This window comes from Chionomys nivalis, chromosome 4 (assembly GCF_950005125.1).
Source record: "Chionomys nivalis chromosome 4, mChiNiv1.1, whole genome shotgun sequence".
NCBI classification, from domain to species: Eukaryota; Metazoa; Chordata; class Mammalia; order Rodentia; family Cricetidae; genus Chionomys; species Chionomys nivalis.
In genome coordinates this window covers 91,414,850-91,433,779 of record NC_080089.1, presented here as the reverse complement: position 1 = coordinate 91,433,779, position 18,930 = coordinate 91,414,850, and the positions used below count along the sequence as shown (strand labels likewise).

At 44.8% G+C, this 18,930-nt stretch overlaps 1 protein-coding gene across 1 annotated transcript in view; it reads right to left on the bottom strand.

Moving 5' to 3' along the window:
* The window catches only part of Slc9a9 (solute carrier family 9 member A9), a 544,273-nt gene that overhangs the window by 514,261 nt on the left and 11,082 nt on the right, over positions 1-18,930 (bottom strand). The window contains exon 2 of the mRNA XM_057767041.1: positions 13,526-13,728. Within this exon, the coding sequence (XP_057623024.1) occupies positions 13,526-13,728 (203 nt within the window). The remainder of the gene's footprint in view (positions 1-13,525; positions 13,729-18,930) is intronic.

Genomic DNA, 18,930 nt, shown 5'->3' with positions numbered 1-18,930 from the left:
CATGATGGCATTAGAGTGTGAACAGAAATATCTTATTTTTACAAATGGGGAAATAGGACCTGCAGAGTTTACCTAGAATTCCTTAAGTCACATAGATATAAAGTAACATTTGAACTAAGTCATACAGCTCGGCGACTGGCCTCTTAGCCACAGTGTCCCTTCTGTCCCCAAAAGAAGACTAAAGTCACACAGTCCACTACTGCAGGCATCACTCATTGCCTGTCATATCTGAGGTGTTCCAGACAGTACCACGGCATCAAATCGGCAAGGCCTGAGAGACTCCTGTCTTCTGCTTAAGTTTCTTGATCTCACAGATTACTCCCCATGTCACCTATGTGACTCTCGACTCAGGAGATCATGTGGCCTGGCTGCACTTAATGTCTTTGTCCCCTCCTAATCGTACACAGCTTCTCCCTTCACTCTCAAGTTCCAGCCTGCAAGACAAAGGCTATAGCTGCTTCCTCCTGACCCTACATGCCAAGACTTCTCACCCTTTCACCCACTCTACGCTTGCATGGACTGCTTCCGATCTCTTCCGGCTTGACCTTCATGGGGTTGTGACCTGGCATACCTCACAGTCTGTGGTTTTGACATGACAGGGAGGCTCAGTTCTAAGGCTGGTATAGGACAGACTGAAGAGTAAAAAGCAGGTGGACAAGAGAAGGGGCTATTCTCCCACCACAGTGGACTTTCTCAGGACCCATACACCCAATCTATTCTTCCATTAGGAGTGAATGCTTCCTCCCCGCCCCTGTCTGGAGTAAACCTTACTCTTGGCCAACCTTGATACCTCAGGCCAAAGACACCGTGCTTCCCTCATACCAGACACAGGGGAATCCCGGTCTCACCACTGCTTCCTAAGCTTCGCAACTCTTTGGAGTTTGCCTTATCCTTATTAGGCTCAGCTATGAATTGTGCATCCAGCTTCCCCATTACAAGATCTCACCGGGGAGCAACCGGCCTGGGGAAGCTGGACTGGGAAGGGCTGAGTCAGTAAGAAGCAGGGTCAGAGCAGGATGGCGGGGGGGGGGGGGGGGGGGGGGGGGATGGGGGGGAGTGCCTGCTGACATCAGCAGAAAGTCAGACTGAAATGAGTCAATGTACTTTTAAATGCCCGCATTCACCTTAAAAAAACGGTGCAGGAAAAAAGCAGCAGCCGCAGACCCTCCTCCATCAACCCCCCTCAGGCCCCTCACACTAGGGGAATTCACGCCTGTCAGGGGCAAATGCTACAGAAATGGGAAATGGAAGCGGACTAATATTTACAACATGTCTGACATTAAACACGTATTTTCACATATAGCTTTGGAAAGCAAACCTTTGCTGTCGGGATCACTAACCCCTACATTACAGACCAGGGGAAATTTGTTCAGAGAGATTAGCATTCTGGTCCTACTCCTGAGAGTGGCCAGATGAGATTCACTCCCGGGTCTGACTGGAAAGCTCGACGTACTTCCTCATAAGATTAGAGGCGCCAGAGTTTAAGCCTAGGTTGGGAGGCTCTGTCTGTCAGGGATTCTGAAGACAGCCAGTTATGTGAGATGGACTTTTTAGAGAGATAAAAACGGAGATGTTTGGATACTTCAATTATCCTAAAAATGTAATTACTTGAGCACATGTTCCGTGCTGGCAAATCATCTCTCCTGAGGGAATAAAATCTTACAAGCTTGGTTTGAAACATTTCCCAATTCTTGTGGCATAAGTATTCCTATTGTGACCCATTTCATGCTGTCAAATTTCACAATTGGCTCATGCAAGTCTGAAAATGTACTGAAATTCAGCTTCTAAGAGTTAGGCGAGCCTCATATTCTAGTCAGGTCCCCTGAGGCGCACTCTGCGCTAACTAACATAGGTGCAGTTTGGGGGCATGAAATCTGGCTTGAGGAGGCCAGTATTGTGATGATGCTGTAAAGAGCCATCTAGAAGAGATCCTTGCTGTTCCTGCTGCAGGGATGGGGTAAGTCTACTCCACTCACTGACTGCCAAGGTTACTTTGGGAGAGCCACGCCTCCCAAGGTCATGCCCTTCCCAGAGTGTCTGCTACCTAGACACGGAACGGTTTGGTCCTTCAGGGTCCAGATCATATGGTTCAGATGAGGCTGGCTCTGAGGCCCATTGCAGAACCACAGCTTCCCTAGGAGACAGTAACATGTGAGGCCTGCTTCTCTTCTATGGCCCTCTGCCCTCAGGCCTCTTCCTCCTCTGGTCATAGGCAAAACTTCCAGGTACTTATACCCTGTTGTGGGCCCATGCTTCTCTGGGGACTCAGTGACAACAGGCAAAAGGAAAGACAAGATTCATTTAACTTCTGGTGTCAGGCTCAGCCTGAAGAACCGCAGTAATCAGTGCCCAGTAGGCCTTGCGATGAGAAACTATCTGTGAGGTGCTGGAGTGTGTACACTTAGCATGAGTGAGCCTGTGGGTGCTATCCCAGGACCAATAATGATGATGATGATGATGATGATGATGATAAATGAACAATTGAATACGTATTTTTTTAGATAAGAAATTATATGAGAGCCAGGTGGTGGTGGCACACGCCTTTAATCTCAGCACTCGGGAGGCAGAGGCAGGCGGATCTCTGTGAGTTCGAGGCCAGCCTGGTCTACAAGAGCTAGTTCCAGGACAGGAACCAAAAGCTACAGAGAAACCCTGTCTCGAAAATCAAAAAAAAGAAAGAAATTATATGAGAAGAGTAGCGAGGCCCCTCACCCTCCACCCCAGCTGCCTGCTCTCAGCATCCTTCATTCAGCTCTGTGTGCACTGCCCCAGCTGTGCAAGCTGTCAGGGAGGGGCTTCTGGCAGGTGGCCTGAGGAAAAACGTGGAGAGTGCCATGGGACCGAGTTTTATGTAACTGCTCCCTGGAGACCAGTGATGGTGACATTGCAGCTCCGCTAGTTTAGCATTTCGGAAGGAGCCAAGCAAAACGAGAGATAGTGAGAGATCCATTTCCAGTTGGATCTACGCAGACGCAACATCTAATAGGAAGCCTCTTTCTTCCTCCTGCTCCTTCTGACTCGCCGAGCCTCTGCTCAGCCTTCTCTTCAGTCTCTCTGCCCCCACTTCTCCCCGTTAGAGTATTTGGAGACTTGTAGCAATGCAGGCCTTTGAGTAGCAAGAACCATTTCAGAGCCCTTATATTTTACCCTGAGGAAAAACCAATGGCACATTTCAGTACAGAGTAGCCAGCAGTTCAGACAGTAAACCGTGGTGGTGACAGATCTTAGCTCAAAGCGGAAACTGACAATACCTACTTGCACCATCTATTTATGTCCCTAGATCCACTGAGTATCCACATATGACAGGCACTTGGAACGCGATGCTGAGGGAGGATCTTCCACTCCTTCAGCCAATAGTCGCTGAAGTGGAAGTGCGAGCCCATTGAGCTGCAGGAACGCCTTCCGCTCCTTAGCCAATAGCTGTTGAAATACCAACCCACTGGGGCGTGGTCTATTTATCTTTAAAAAAGAGCGGTAAGCCTCGGGCCCCTTCTCTTGGTTCCGGTGCTTGGTTCCTGCTCTGGCTCAGGCGACTAGGCTCCTTTCCTGACGCTTGGTGTTTCGTGAGTTTTACCCCCCTAAATAAATATCCCTTTAAATCATAACTGGTGTGGGATTGATTTGCGCATAAACACGATGTGACAGAAAGCAGACCGAGGCTCTGACCTCCTGGAGGTCAAGTTTGGGGAGGAGAGAGATTAATCAAAGCATCATAGAGGGAAATACGGACTTAGGACACCACTAACTCCAAAGGGAGGATGAAAAGTGGTCTGAGACTGTGGGTGTGGTACACAAAGTCACTAGATTCTGGAGGGGGGGGGAGAGAGCTTTATTGCTGTGGAGGCAGAACATCATAGAAGATTACAGTTAAGTTTCTGTGGTTTTCATATGTCCTCCAGAGCTCCGAGTTAGAAACTCAATCCCAACACAATTTCACGACTAGGTGGGGCCTTTAGGAGACATTGGGCTCATGGGGGCTGAGTCTGAAGAATGAATTGGCATTGTTCTCAGGAGGGGATTACTGTACAGGACTGCACTTGTTATTTTCTATATTTTTGTTAAAATATCATCCTAAGAGAGGAAGGGTCTACCGTGGCCACTGAGAGATTTCAGTCCATCACAGAGAAGAAGGCATGGGTGCAGTGTGGTAGAACTTGAGGTGCTTCACCTGGGTGCAGATGAAAATGTAGCAAAAGCAGGCTGGACGGGCCACTTCCACCAGCCAGGCCATGCTCTCAGAAAGTCTCCTCAGCCTTCAAAATAGAGCCAGAAGCTGGAGACTGCATGTTCAGAAGGTGAGCTGCTGTGGAGTGGAATATTAGTTTAAGATGTGTTGCATTCGTGCATGCTGTGGAATATTTGTTTAATGATGCAAAGATGTGCTGCATTCTGTTATGTTGCATTTGTTTAACTCTGTAAAGCTGTGTCAGTTTGCCTATCTAAAACACCTGATTGGTCTAATAAAGAGCTGACTGGCCAATAGCAAGGCAGGAGAGGGGTAGGCAGGGCTGCCAGGCAAAGAGAATAAGTAGGAAAAAAATCTAGGTTTAAAAAAAAATGAGGAGGCCGGGCGGTGGTGGCGCACGCCTTTAATCCCAGCACTTGGGAGGCAGAGGCAGGCGGATCTCTGTGAGTTCGAGACCAGCCTGGTCTACAAGAGCTAGTTCCAGGACAGGCTCCAAAACCACAGAGAAACCCTGTCTCAAAAAACCAAAAAAAAAAAAAAAAGAGCAAGAAAAGGAGAAGGAGAGTGGGATGCCCGGGACCAGCCACCCCATCACACAGCCAGGCACAGCATAGGAAGGAAAGAAAGATAAAGGTAAAAGTCCCAGAGGCAAAATGTAGCTAAAAGGAAAAGGAATAATTTAAGTTAGAAAAGCTGGCTAGAAATAAGCCAAGCTAAAGTGGGGTATTCATAAGTAAGAATGAATTTCCATGTATTTATTTGGGAACTGGGTGGCAGACCTCCAAAGAGTACAAAAAAAAAAAAAAAAAAACCAAACCAACAACAACAACAGAAAACTACAGTGAGCCTCTAGGGAAAGAAATCTAGATTTAAAGCCTAACAAGTATGTTCCAGGAAGATGAATGAGTTTTGGTCTCTTCCCCTTTCCTGTTCTTACCACTTGATGGCTTCCTCTCTGCTGACTCTGTAGGAAGGTTCTCACTAGGTGGGTGACTTGATTTTGGTTTTTAGCCTTCAGAAAGACAAGCCAAGTTTACCTTCTTTTATGTTACCTTGTCTAGTGGTATCCCATTATCAAGGACTAGAGTGCATGAAGACAAAACTAGTTAAAGAAAAAAAAAAGTTCTAATAAAACATATGACATTGTGGTGACCCCTAAAGTGAGTGTCCCTTGTGCTAGAGAGGTGCCATGAGAGGGGGTTTGGTTGTTTCATTTTTGACTAATCCTTGAAGATTTCTACTTTTACGTGTGTGTTATAATGTCATGTGTTGTTTGCATGTAATTCGTAAACAAATAGGGTAATAGTGGGTGCTCCGAGACTTTTTACTGAGGAGTTTGTGTTTACTGTTATGGTTTAGGTGTGGTCACATCGTGACTGACGGCTCCTCCTCCAGGGTGATGTTGACAGAATGTGGACCCTTTGGAAGGTGACGCCTACCTGAGTCTTGAGGTAATCTCACACAACCCCCTTGAGTTCTTTAGAGATACCTGTTACAGCAAGAGGAAGCCTGGTCACAAGCCACCCACCATATTTATTGTTTGACATATGACCTTCTTCTCCTGAACATTTTGCCACTGTGAGGTGATACCATCTGACGCCCTCACCATAGACCAACCCAAAAGGGCTGCCCCTTCATAACAATTTACCCATTCGAACTTTTATAAATGGATTTGTTTCTTTATACAAATGTTGTTTTAACTATGGTTTGGAATAAAAGCATCTAAGTGTCCAGGCATCCTCATGGTCTTCTCTGCAAAGCTCAGGCTGCACTAGGACCCTCTCATGCAGTAGTCAAGACCAGTCCAGATGGAGAAGCACAAATAATTACGCCTGTTCCTTTGTAGACTGTGAAGGATAAAACCCACTGCACTGAGAGCAGCCCACCGGCATTTCTCCAAGTCCTGATGCTGATTAATCACCTGGAGGCTCGCTCCCTCCCAGCATGCCTAGGGAAACTACACAGGAGACTGTACCCCAGCCCTTCATCTTTCCCAGGAGTGCGCTAGCATTAACTGCACAGATTTGTCTCCTGGTCCAGCCGCTTTCCCTGGTTAAAATGTTCTGTTTTCAGAAGAGCTCGGGTCCTGGCCTCTGTGCAGGAAATTCATCAAGCAGAGTGAAAAACCAGAAAATTCACAGATAAATGTAAGAATCAGAGAAAAACAGACAATTAAGTGATCCACTTAATGAGAACAAGCAGATTGAAGCCACACAGTCAGCCGTGTCCAGAAGTTTCTTTAAAACATCCTTAAGAACCATGATCCTGTTGTTACTCATGTTCTGTGACCTACTGGGAGAGGCCCAGATTCTCCTTTTTGAAACAATAGGACATTATATAGCTCAGCACCCTAAAGCCACTTCCCTTAACCAACTGATAGTGTCACTTTTCAAACAGGAAGTGAAGACTTAGCAAATTTCACCCCGAGTTTCCTTTGTGGATACACTGTAGTCATGAGATTTGTGGGGGACAGGAACGATAAATTTAAGTGCTGACAACATTTTAAATACATACTAGATCTGCATGACATTCCAATCAAATGTGCAACTCACCCTCCCAGCTGGGCAGTGTAAATACATAATGTACTAATACACGTGAATGTAATAATGGGATCCACACATTGATGAAGTCACCACTTCCTGTCGTCCTGAGATTTCCCCTGTAACCCAGCTCCTCGCCTGCCCTTTCTTCATTCTTCCCACCCCTCCTTTCTGTAAGCTCACCAGGGAACACCATGTAGCTTCCCCTGTGCCCAATTCTTTGGAACCCTACCTGCCACCTGTCCTCCCTCTCCACCTGTCCCTGGGTCACCACCCAAGTGCTTTTTCTGCTTTTGCTTTATTCCTGCCTACTGCATCCTAAGCAACCCTCTGCCTTTGTTAACCTCCCCTTCTCTGCTGACTCTGAAGAAGAGTGAACACACACAACCTGGTATTGTTCAGTGGTTTCCGACATTGAGATCTGCCCTCATTTCCTCTCCTGCCTTTCCAGTCTTCCATACTCCCCCAAATCAGAAATGTTTCCTTTCCTGAAATATTTATTACCATTCCCCCTTGCATACCATGCCCCTCTCTACCTGAAATGTCTTCCCACCCTCACCCCATCCTCCCACATGACTGTATCCGGAATCCATCCATCAGGGCGCTTCCTTGTAAGCCTTCCTGTCTGCCCTCCACAGCAGGACACCAGCCCCTTGTGAGCGCCTGGGGATCCTGGTACAACCCTCCCTTTGGCACCTGCCCTTGCTGACTCTGTGTTGCTCAGGTGCTGTTCTCCTCTGGCTTCCTCATACCCTCCTGGAAATCGTGTCTATTTCAGAAGCATCACTGTGGGGACTCAGGTCATTGATACTAAAGGATAGACAAAGGCTGTTGTTTCTTTGGCTGGTATTGAGAATCACACCTGGCACCTCCACATCCTTGGCAAGCTCTTTCTCACCAAACTACATCTCCAGCCCTGATGCTTGGATAGTTTTTTGTATTATTTTTTATTTTACTTTTTGTTTGTTTGTTTATTTGATACAGGGTTTTTCTGTGTAACAACCCTGACTGTCCTGGATCTCACTTTGTAGACCAGACTGCCCTCGAATTCACAGAGATCCACCTGCCTCTGTCTCCTGAGTTCTGGGATTAAAGGCGTGCACCACCACCACCACCCAGCTTTTTTTTTTTACTTTTTAAATTTCCATCTCCTTTGAAAAAAATTAAACTTCCTATTTACATGAATGTTAGAAATCGTTAGTCCTAAATATTACTTGACAAGTTAACATTTGTAAAACTATTATATAACATACTGTTTGCCCCAACAGTTTAAAATTAATATACCTAGGATCCACAGAACAACTTTGGCAAGCGGTGTTGCGAACTAAATGGGTGGTTACAGAGCAGAACAGGACAGGTGCAGCCGGTGGCCTTGAGTGCACATCTACTCATGACATGGGCATCACCGTTTTCACCTGTCTCTTAAGTCAAACACTCTTTTCTGTCCTACGTTTTTACCTGTGTTGAGCATAAATAGAACAGGTTTAGCATATGGTATTTCCTGAAGCTTACATGCAGCATAAGCACACAGCATACCGCTGCTGCTGTAAATGCCAGTAGCTCTCAATTTTCCAGCTTTATACTTTCCTATTGGAAGGAGTGCATGAGGGCACTGAGCTGTGTCTGTTGCCAAGCACCACCAGCCCCTAGCCATCCCAGAAATGCATGTGCGCATATAAAACTTTCCGAGAGGTGTTGGCGTGGCATGGCAGAGGGATTCCTCCAGCTCTCCAAATCCTTGGCATTTCATCCAAGCTTCACACTCCATTCTTCTGAGAGTAAAATTGACTGTCAAATCCTAAATGTAGATACAAAGTCTGACTACTCATTGTAATATATGCCAAAAAAGAAGGTGATTCAGTGGGGCCCTGTGGTGGCTTCTTCACCCCACTCTGTGGAACTTCTGAACTGCCCACCTCCTCCCGCCTTTGGAGCTGAAATTCCCTGGGCCTCAGTCTCTTCTCTCTGGGATTTTGGAGAGCCTGGCCAGTGTGTGGGGGCAATAAGCTGTCACGACTCAGGATCAAGTGCTATGAATCTCAGTGTGGTTTCTTCCCACTGGCACTGGATTCTGGCCCATCATGTAATCTTTGTAGACACTAATTTTATTATCTGCATATGTACAACTAACATGAGAGGATAATTGAAAATTTTAAAACATTTAGCATCCAGGACACCATAAGTTTATCAAATTCAGGATGGTAATTTTCAAGCCATGCATCTTTCTTCAGATGCATACATATTGGCAAGTTTGCAGATTTATTCAAATTTTCCATTTCTTTATGCACTCAGCAGATAGTCATTTAGGATGAAGCACCATGGCAGGCTTTAAGGATACACTGGTCATTAAGAGGCAGGGTCTCTGTCCCTGTCCATGCAGAGTTCACTATCTAGTGTGTGGTATATCTCTCCCAACAGATGTTGAGTACGTGAAGAAACCAGCCTCACAGATTACTTTTCACTCTTTTTTTTTTCATTTTGTTACTTTTTTATTATGTATATACACACCAGAAGAGGGCACCAGATCTCATTACAGATGGTTGTGAGCCATCATGTGGTTGCTGGGAATTGAACTCAGAACCTCTGGAAGAACAGTCAGTGCTCTTAACATCTGAGCTATCTCTCTAGCCCCCTAGCCTCACAGATTACTAACCTTGGCAAATACTAAGCATTCAGATGTTGCGGTACCAAGGCAGCACCGTTGTTGGAGGCAGTGAGAATGACAGAGATGTCGGCAGGGTGGCATCACAGTGCCAACACCAGGTCGGAAGAGTAGGGGCAGTGAGAACGGTAAGGTGTAAAAACTGGTGCTTTCTGTACAGCTCATCTAAACTAAAACATTCTTACAAGTCTCAGAAGAAGAGTTGATCTCATACAAGAGAGGGTAGAAGTGAGGAAAGCCTGGGATGAGTAGGAGGTGGGGAAGGACAGAGAGAGGTTGATCAGTGGGAGCTGTCTTAGTTTCTTTTTCCCTTTGCTATGATAGAATACCTTGATAAAAGGTCATTTAAAGGTGAAGTGACTTATTCAAGGGCACAGTCCATCACATGGGGAAGTCACAGCTGCGGGAGCTCAAAGCAACGGCTCTTGTATCCACAGTCAAGAATTCAACAGCATGGGTGCTCAGCTCTCTTTTCCCCTTTCTATGTAGTCTGGGACTCAAGACCAGGAATGGGGCCAACTACTTGTAGGATGGGTTTTTCTATCTCAATTAATGTAATCAGCCCCTCAGAGTCAGACTCAAGGATTACATCATTCCTCAGGGGACGCCTAGAGCACTGGTTCTCAACCTTCCTGGTGTTGCGACCCTTAATACAGTTCAAGTTGTGGTGACCCCTAGCCATAAAGTTAATTTTGTTGCTCCTTCATAACTGTAATTTTGCTACTGCTATGTATTGTAATGTAAATATTTGTGCAGATTGAGGTTTACCAATGGGATTGGAACTCACAGGTTGAGAAGCACCGGCCTAGATGCTCATATCCCACGTGATTCCAGATCCTCTAAAGCTGACAGTTGGCACAGACCATTGCAGGCACTAAGTCAGTAGGACAGGACTTGGGGACGACTCAGTGGTTAAGAGCACCGCTGTTCTTGCAGAAGACAAGAGTGTGAGTCCTAGCACCCACATTGGGTGGCTCATAGCTCTAACTCCATCTTTAGGGGCATCCAGCACCTCTGATCTTTAACTTCCAAGGGCACTTGCACTCACATCCAGATCCACATCCACACAATTTAAAACACTAATAATAATAGAGTCTTTAAAAGACTGTTGTGTTTTTGCTCACTCAGAAAAAATGGTTACTAATAACAGTAATATACTGCACAGTTTACAAAGTAGGAACAGGATTATGATTGTTTCTAGCTTAAAGAAATGGTAAGTGTTTGAGAGGATGGTCATTTAAGAATTATTTAAGTGTATTCTACAATGTGTATGTATCTGAAAACGCCACATGATACCCCATTGATACATACAATTTTATGTTTTTAGGTAGCATTTAAAAACAAAGTTTAGAGAAGTAAGGAGATTGATCAGTGGACAAGCACAGTTTGTTGCTCTTGCAGAGGACCAAGTTCAGTCCCCAGAACCCATATGGCAGCCCACAACTATCAAAACTCCAGTTCCAGAGGATACAACCCCCTCTTCTGACCTCAGCTAACAGTAGGCACTCATGCGATGCACATGCATACATGCAAGCAAAACACTCATATAAAATAAAATAGATATATTTTTAAAATATTTTTTTTAAATGAAGTTGGAAACTACAGTAATTTAAACGAACCTAGGGGAAATGACATACCGTATGATCTGTGTTATAGAAAGGAGCTGATCGATATAAATGGATGCATACAGTAGGGAAGTCAAGAGGGAGCCAAGCCAACAGCTGTACATTTATACAGTCCCAGGATCTGCTCATAATGTCACATGAGCAACAAATATGAAGTCAGTCACACGCCAATTATTTAAGAACAAAATCCAGTCCCCTTGAAGTCACCTAATGCAGCAAGGACTCTGGAAGATGTCTTGTTCTCCCCCAGCAGAAACGGGAGTATTTGTACTGGGCACAGGGCCACTGACTACAGAACCTAGGCCCTTAAAGCACCAAATGCTGACTCTCACTCAAAGTCTCCTGGCTTAGCAGTGTATCCAGGAGTCATGTCAAGGAGACACCCTAGGAGCACAGCTTCTAATCTGACCACTGAAAGAAATATTTTCATCTCTTGCCTTAAATATTCAAAAGCAAACACTTGATTGTGGCTGCTGATAAAGACATTACTGTATCACAACACAGTCCCAAAATTTCTGGCCAGGTATTTATGGGCAGTCCTGCTAGAGAACAAAATCGCTATGGCAACAGGAATAATTCCAGCATCCTTGGAGAATCAACCTGTCTGGAGTACTGCTGTGTAGAAATACAGACAAAATTGGGTAGGAGCAGAAGGAGAGAAGTAATTTAGATCCAGGAAATGCCAAATGTAAAAGTGGCCAGGTGTTCTGGTACATGCCTGTCAGCCTAGCGCTAGGGAGGCTAAGGTGAATTCAAAGGTAGCCTGGGCTACACAGAGCTCCAGGAAACATTAGGGTACACACAGAGACCTGGACTCACAATAAATAAACCCATAAAATTGAAACATGTTTTAAAATTAATATCATGTATTGTAAATAAGCTATATAAAATTATTTTTGATAAACAATTTTCTATTTCCTTGTGGATAAAGAGAATCATATGACTGAGATCATTCAAAACATGAATCCTGGAAGATGCCCCATTTATTACAGAAGTGCATTATTCGGTGTCCTTGCTGTGCACTCAGACCTGCTTCACTAGCTCAGTGTAATTTTATTTAACATAATTTGACTTTCCTGAGTCCTAACAAGTCCTATCACACACTTAATATAGAAATATATTAGTGGAAGATAATGAAGAAAAATGACAAAAAGACTGTAAATCGGTCATCTTGAAAGGGAAAAAAACAGAAAACCAACCCCCCTTCTCTAAATCTCTCAAAACCGGGAAAATTGTGTGTGTGTGTGTGTGATCTAATTAGCAATCAAACTTGAGTCCTCAGTAAGAGCATCAAGCACCCTTAATCACTGACTCGAGCCCTTTTGCCCCAAATGTATGTTTTTGTTCTTATTTTGTTTTGTTTCATTTTTGGGTTTTGTTGTAGTTGTTGTTGTTTGTTTGTTTTTTCATTTTGGGGTTTTTTTGTTTGTTTTTTGAAACAGAGTTTCTGTGTGTAGCCTTGGCTGTCCCAAAACTCACTGTTCTGAATAGGCTGGCCTCAAACTCTAAGATCCACCTACTCCTGCTTCCCAAGTGCTGGGATTAAAGGAATGCTCTTCTATAGCCTGGAACTATGTTTGAATAAGAAAATTAAGTCTGTATGGGATAAAAGTGATAAAAATGCCTTACTATCCCACTAGAGAGTGCTCACCTCTGACCCAAAGACTCAGGTAATTCCTACAAGCTTCTGATTCCTACCACACTCATTCATTGGCAACAGGATCTCACCATCTCAAGGGTGATGTTCGACACACAAGGTCACAAAGGATGGTTGAAGCTGATTCCTCATCCTGAGTGTTTGCAGTAAGACCAAGGTCTCTTGCTAGTGGCCAAAGCAGCTACGGTCACAAATGGGCAGCATAACCCCCCCTCCCCCCCGTGTGTGTGTGTTTGTGTGTGTGTTTTGCTGGATGAACCAAGCCTAGAACTTCACACATGCCAGACAGGTGCCCTACCACTGAACTACATCCCAAGCCTGTAATTAGTTTTTAAAATATGAATCATTTTGCAATTTTTAACCTAAAATCCCTTAGTTAAACCACCATGGCGAAGAGCTCTTGGGCAGACTCTAGGCCAATGTGTTATAAGCGCTCACCAGCAGTCAGTGCCTTCTCTTGGCAGCCAAAGCCATTCTAGACCAAGGTTCACAAACGAGAACATTTTCATTTGTCTCTATTTCCTCTTTAGCCTGGGGATATTTGAACCAAATAGCCAGCTGGTAACATGTACGACCACTAACAGCACACACATGAACACTGGAATACAACTCAAGAAAGAAAAAATGGCTGAAAGATTTTGTCTTCAAAATTAAATACAGCTCTGGCTTGGCAGAGAAGTATATTAAAATCTTTCCCCAAATTTTATGAAAACTACTGACAAGTGTGTTTATGTGTTCAATGCCCCAGTGTTACAGTGTTGAAAAGGACAGGAGTGTAGGTACATACCTCACATAGAGAAGCTTAGATCTATCAGTTATGGACAGCCAGGCTACATGAGCCCACAGCACCCTTACCTTCTCCAGTATGGCGTTGCCTTGGTGGGGACTGATGTTATGTCGGCTGATTTCTCTCTTGTACTTATATTCGTAGACTTGGTCCGTGATGTTGACTAGCAGAGTTGACGGGCTAAATGACAATTTCCCACACTCGTAGACGGTTCCACTCTCAATATCGGTTGGTGCCGTGGCATATCGTAAAATTAATCCCATTATGAGACCTAAAACAAAGAACAAATCATTGTCCTGGAAGAAGGCGATCTAAGTCTTCTGTAATTGAATGACCCAAATGCTTGATTTGGAACCTAGAGAAGTGACATGAAGAAACACGGGGCCATTGTTTGGTTTGAAAATTGTTCACTCACAGATACTAACTCATTGGGATATGTTATTAGAATAAATCATGGACACTATTGCCTGAATAATCCTAATATATTCCCATTTTTTTCCTTCATGGGTTTCTCAGTAGCTTTAGAGCCTGTCCTGGAACTAGCTCTTTTTTTGTGTTTTTTTTTTTTTTTTTTTTGGAACTAGCTCTTATAGACTAGGCTGGCCCCAAACTCACAGAGATCCGCCTGCCTCTGCTTCCCGAGTGCTGGGATTAAAGGCGTGCGCCACCACAGTCCAGCTCTAAGAACCCAGCTTACTCAGAAGATGGATTCCCTAGAGAAGGTCTGTCTTGTGGAGAACTGCCCCTTCTCACTGACATGATTGCTTTACGTATCAGGCCTAGTGGGAGAGGTGGCCTTGTGCTCTTCCTGGGCATAAGAAAGCAATAACTTCTCCATTTTTAATGGCAGGTATCTGGCACCAACCAGAAGAGGGTTTAGTTCAAGGACACAGGTTCAAGGTACAGATGGACTTAGGTTCCTGAGTGACGTCTCCAAGCCACTGGATCAAGGAACTTCCTCTCCAGCCACAAATTACGTACTTCCTGCCAGGCAATAAGGTACCTTTCTGTAACCTTTCAAACAATCTGCAGTTTTAAGTTTTGCTTGCCCATAGTCACAAGTGTTCTCATGACATAGCATACTTTATACAAGGGGCCAATCCTTGACTTGTAAGATTCTAAAATCTATTAGGACATTCATGGTAGTAAGATTGTCACAAACTTTTAAAATACAGATTTATTTTAAAAATGGAGAAAAAAGCTTGAGAGGCTCAAAACAGCTCTTGATTTAAAATTTGGATTGACGTGTGTGTTTTCAGAGAAATCACCCAACTTTATTCTTTGAACCTCAATTTTGGAAGTTTTGCCTCTTGCTTGTGAAGACTATAATCTAGTAACATTTTTTTTCTTTTGGTCTTATTTTTTTTCTTTTTTCAGACAGGGTCATGTGTAGTCTAGGCTGGCCTCAGTCTCACTATGTAGCCAAGGGTAGCCTTGAATTCCAGATCCTCTGTTTCCTAAGGGCGGAGACTGCAGCGTCCACTACCTTACCAAGCTCAACATTCCATTTTTCCAGTGAGATATTTGGCATTAAATATTTTGTTCCGCACAATCTATAGGTCTTATATAAAAAACATAGTTTCGGGCCTGTCTGAGCTTTAATTTGTATGAGTTGAAGATCCATAGGCAGGAAACTCTAACACAGCAGAGCATGTGCCAGGGCAGCTGGGAAGAGCGCTGTTGTCGAGAGAGGCACTAAATAATGCAGAGTCCGAGGAGAAGCTGAAGCTCACGTCTTATCTCCATGAGCTGATCAGACAGTGAGTGGGATCTGGGCTGCACATCTGGGTAGCCATGGGAATCACAGTTCAGTAGAAAGTGAATCTGGAGCTAAACTCTCTCCAGCACAACTGTTGGGAGGAAATACTTGCTCAGCCAGGAACTGGCTGCTTTGTCTCTGGCCCATTATCATCAATAGCAAGTAAGCAAAAGTGCTGTGTTTCACTTCTAGGTTGGGGCAGAGAATATAGAGTGAATTTTCTCTCTTCTCTCCTTCCCTTATGGGCTGAATGGGGAGAAATTGAAGATCCTAAAGACAGACAGTGTTACGGGTCAGAGGGAACCTGGGTCCCTGAGAAACCAGGAGTGTGTCTATGTGCAGTGGGGGAAAGAAAGGGGGTATCTGCTAGCCAGGAGCACTTGTGTTGGGCTGCTATGAGGGAAACCTGTTATATAAATATCCAATATCTTGGCGTTTTTGTGTTCACAATTGCTAGTGATAACCTCATTAGGACAATGTACCAGTATAAAGGGACTTCGGAGATCTGATACTTTTAGCAAGTCACTAGTGGTGTAGGAAGGATATAGGAGGGAGAAGAGAGGGGAAGGGACGTGAGGGAAAGAGGAGAGAGAGAGGAGATCAAAAGGCAACTCAGCTATGCTAAGACGTTCAGTTCAGTCCTAATGAGAACTAGTGAAAGATTATAGGCAAGATGGTAAAATAATTAGATTTTATATAAGAATTATCACTTGGGCAGCAATGTGGAGAATTGACTAGGGATAAGAAAAAACAAATTAGCAAATTTCTTTGATGAATTTTAAAAGTCTCACTTATCTTTGCCTCATATCTTTAACTTACTCTTCCATAATAAAAATATTGCATACAATTTTCATGAACAAGAAAAGATACTTAAGTGTTATGGTTTAGATAAAAAGGGTCCCTCCAAAAGGTTCATATGTTGAAAGTTTGTCCTTAGCTGCTGGGTTCAATTATCGAGGCATGATTGGATCAAGGTCACTGGGGGAATTCCCTAAAACCATACCTTATCTCAGCTCCTTCTGTCTCTCTCTGCTTCTGCCATGAAGTAAGAGCTCCAGGCACTGTGCCCCTACTTCCATGATCTTCTTCCTCACCGCAGGCCACAGAGATGGGACCAACCAGCCAAAGACTGAAGTATCTGAAACCATGAACTCAAATAAACCCTGCCTTTGCTGTATTCTTGGCTATTTCACCACGGCAATGATGTCTTATCAGTCCACAGAAGAGTGAACACCTTCTAGGCATGGTACTGAATGCTTACAATTTAACCACCCATAAGGGGGCAGAGGATACATCCCCCACGCCTCGCGCTATTTAGGTGCCTGTGGAAGAACTTAATCAACTTCTCTCCTAAAAGTTAGTCCACGACATAACACTAAAGGAAGCACAAAACAATCTGCAGGGGTCTGAATGGAAAGAACCCAAATTAATGTCCTTCCAAACCCCCTAGTAAGTAAGCTACCTAGTTTTGAGAAATGCTCTCAATGAGATAACAAGAAATGAACAAAAAGTATCCTGCCCATAGTCAGTTCCCAAGAACAGAAAGCAAGTTTTTGCCACAATAGCAAATGCCTACTTGTTGGCGTGGTTAAGTTCACATAAGGCCTCCAAACCTAAATAGTCCTGTGCCATCTTGGGTCTCAGACTTTGAGAAGAAATACCCTGAAGTAAGTAGAGGCATTTGCAGTCAGAAATAAGCAGATGTAAATAGTCACGCAATTGCGGCTCTCCTGAGAGGAGGGCAGTCGGCGTGGACTTAGCATCGGTGCCCAGGATTTATCAGCGCGTTCATGCTGAGGCATCCTATACCCCGTGTACAGCCAATGCCTGAGCCCAGCAGGTTTGCTAAGGCAAGGAGCCAGGAACCCTTCTGAAGGCCAGCCATGGGTGCAATCGCCCCGTAACTTTGGCAACCCTTTCTTAGAACTGTAGTATATGCTAAAGACCCCTTACAACCTCTTTTCCTTTCCTTTCTCCAACATCAGAGACAGACAGCTATCCCAGAGTTCTCACACCCCTCCCCATTTTCTGTCAAAGGAGCTTTTCAGAGTAAATTCTTTTCTAGAGCTAATCTTTTCCAGCACTTACTTCTTATAGACGCCAACTTAAAATATGAGCCAAAAGGTTCTGGCCCTAGTTTGCGCCAAACCACCAAACCCCAAAGGTTCAGAGGAATCAAATCTTGGCAGTTTCCAGAGACAACATGGCTAGCACACCCATGCTGCAGGAACAGCAGAGGGACAATCCTTGCTTGTCAGAGACCAGGTGCTCCCAACGCAGCCTCCCACGGTTTTTCACAGGCAAACTTAGTGCTCTGGGCCTATGCGGACACAAAACTGGAGCGGTGAGCTGGCGCATGCGCTGGACTGGCGAGATCGCGCGGGAGGCTGGACTGGCGAGATCGCGCGGGAGATGAGAGATAGGAAGGCTGCGGAGAGGAAGAAAATTCTGAAGAGAAGGGATTGTTTTCCTATCCACACACAGGATAAAGGAAGTGCCAGTCACAGAATTACAGATGAATAGAAGACTGGCCACCATAGCTGCAAACCACAAAAGCACCATGTCCATTGGAAACCAAGACAATCAGACAATTAAAGGAGCTATCCTGCCTCTTTAAGGGATCACCTCCTAGAGCACCTGTTCACAGCCACGTCTGAGACCCAAGTCACCTTTGCAGGCAGTCTCTAATTAAGAAGCCTCGGGGGATTCTTTTTCTTTTTTTTCTTTTTTTAAAATTTTTGTTTGTTTGCTTGTTTGTTTTTCAAGACAGGGTTTCTCTGTGTTCTTTCGGAGCCTGTCATGGAACTCGCTTTGCAGACTAGGCTAGCCTTGAACTCACAGAGATCAGCCTGCCTCTGCCTCTCAAGTGCTGGGATTAAAGGCGTGCACCGCCACAACCACCACCCGAATGCTTCTTGAAGTCTGAATGTCTGAACACCTAGGGTAGGGGGAGGAACTCTGACCTCCCTCAGAGTCACACTTCCCTTACAGAGCTTTATTCCCAGAGCACCCAGCACCTGAAAAAGCAGCTTGGCCTGACCTCGGCAAACAAATGCTCTGTCGGAGCCTGGTACACAGGTCTCCCTCCCTGAGTTCTGCTCACCTAGTGTGAGCTACACTGCTTTAGGAGCCAGTCCCGTGCAAGCCCGCATGATCCAGTGTTGCTTTGCGGAAGACCTCCAGTAACTACACAATGAGACCATTTAAGGCAGAGGCGCTGTGCTGCGATTTATCTCCTTTCCTTCAGGAAAGACAAATCCTTCAGGCAGAGTTGGAGTTTTTCCAGTGCACAAACTCCCTTGACGTCAAGAAGGAAAGGATCTGCTATGTAGTCCGCCAGTCCCAGGGATTTTAAATTGTCACAGAGAATGAACACCTCAATGAATGCTATGATGTCCCTGTCCTTAAGGGCTTTCTGTACAGCTGTCATTGAACAGATGTCTGGCAAAACAGCTATTCTATGTCAGAGCATAGAGAAGGGGAGGGGGGCAGTGGTGTGTGGTTGCACACACCTGTTATCCCTGCACTAGAGAGATGGAGGCAGGAAAATCAAGAGTTTGAGGCAAGACTAGGCTATAGGAGACTCTTTATCGAACAAACAACCAGAGAACGAGGGGGGGGGGGGGGAGAGAGAGAGAGAGAGAGAGAGAGAGAGAGAGAGAGAGAGAGAGAGAGAGAGGAGGCAGACAGAGCTTTAGGAACACTCCCATCAAA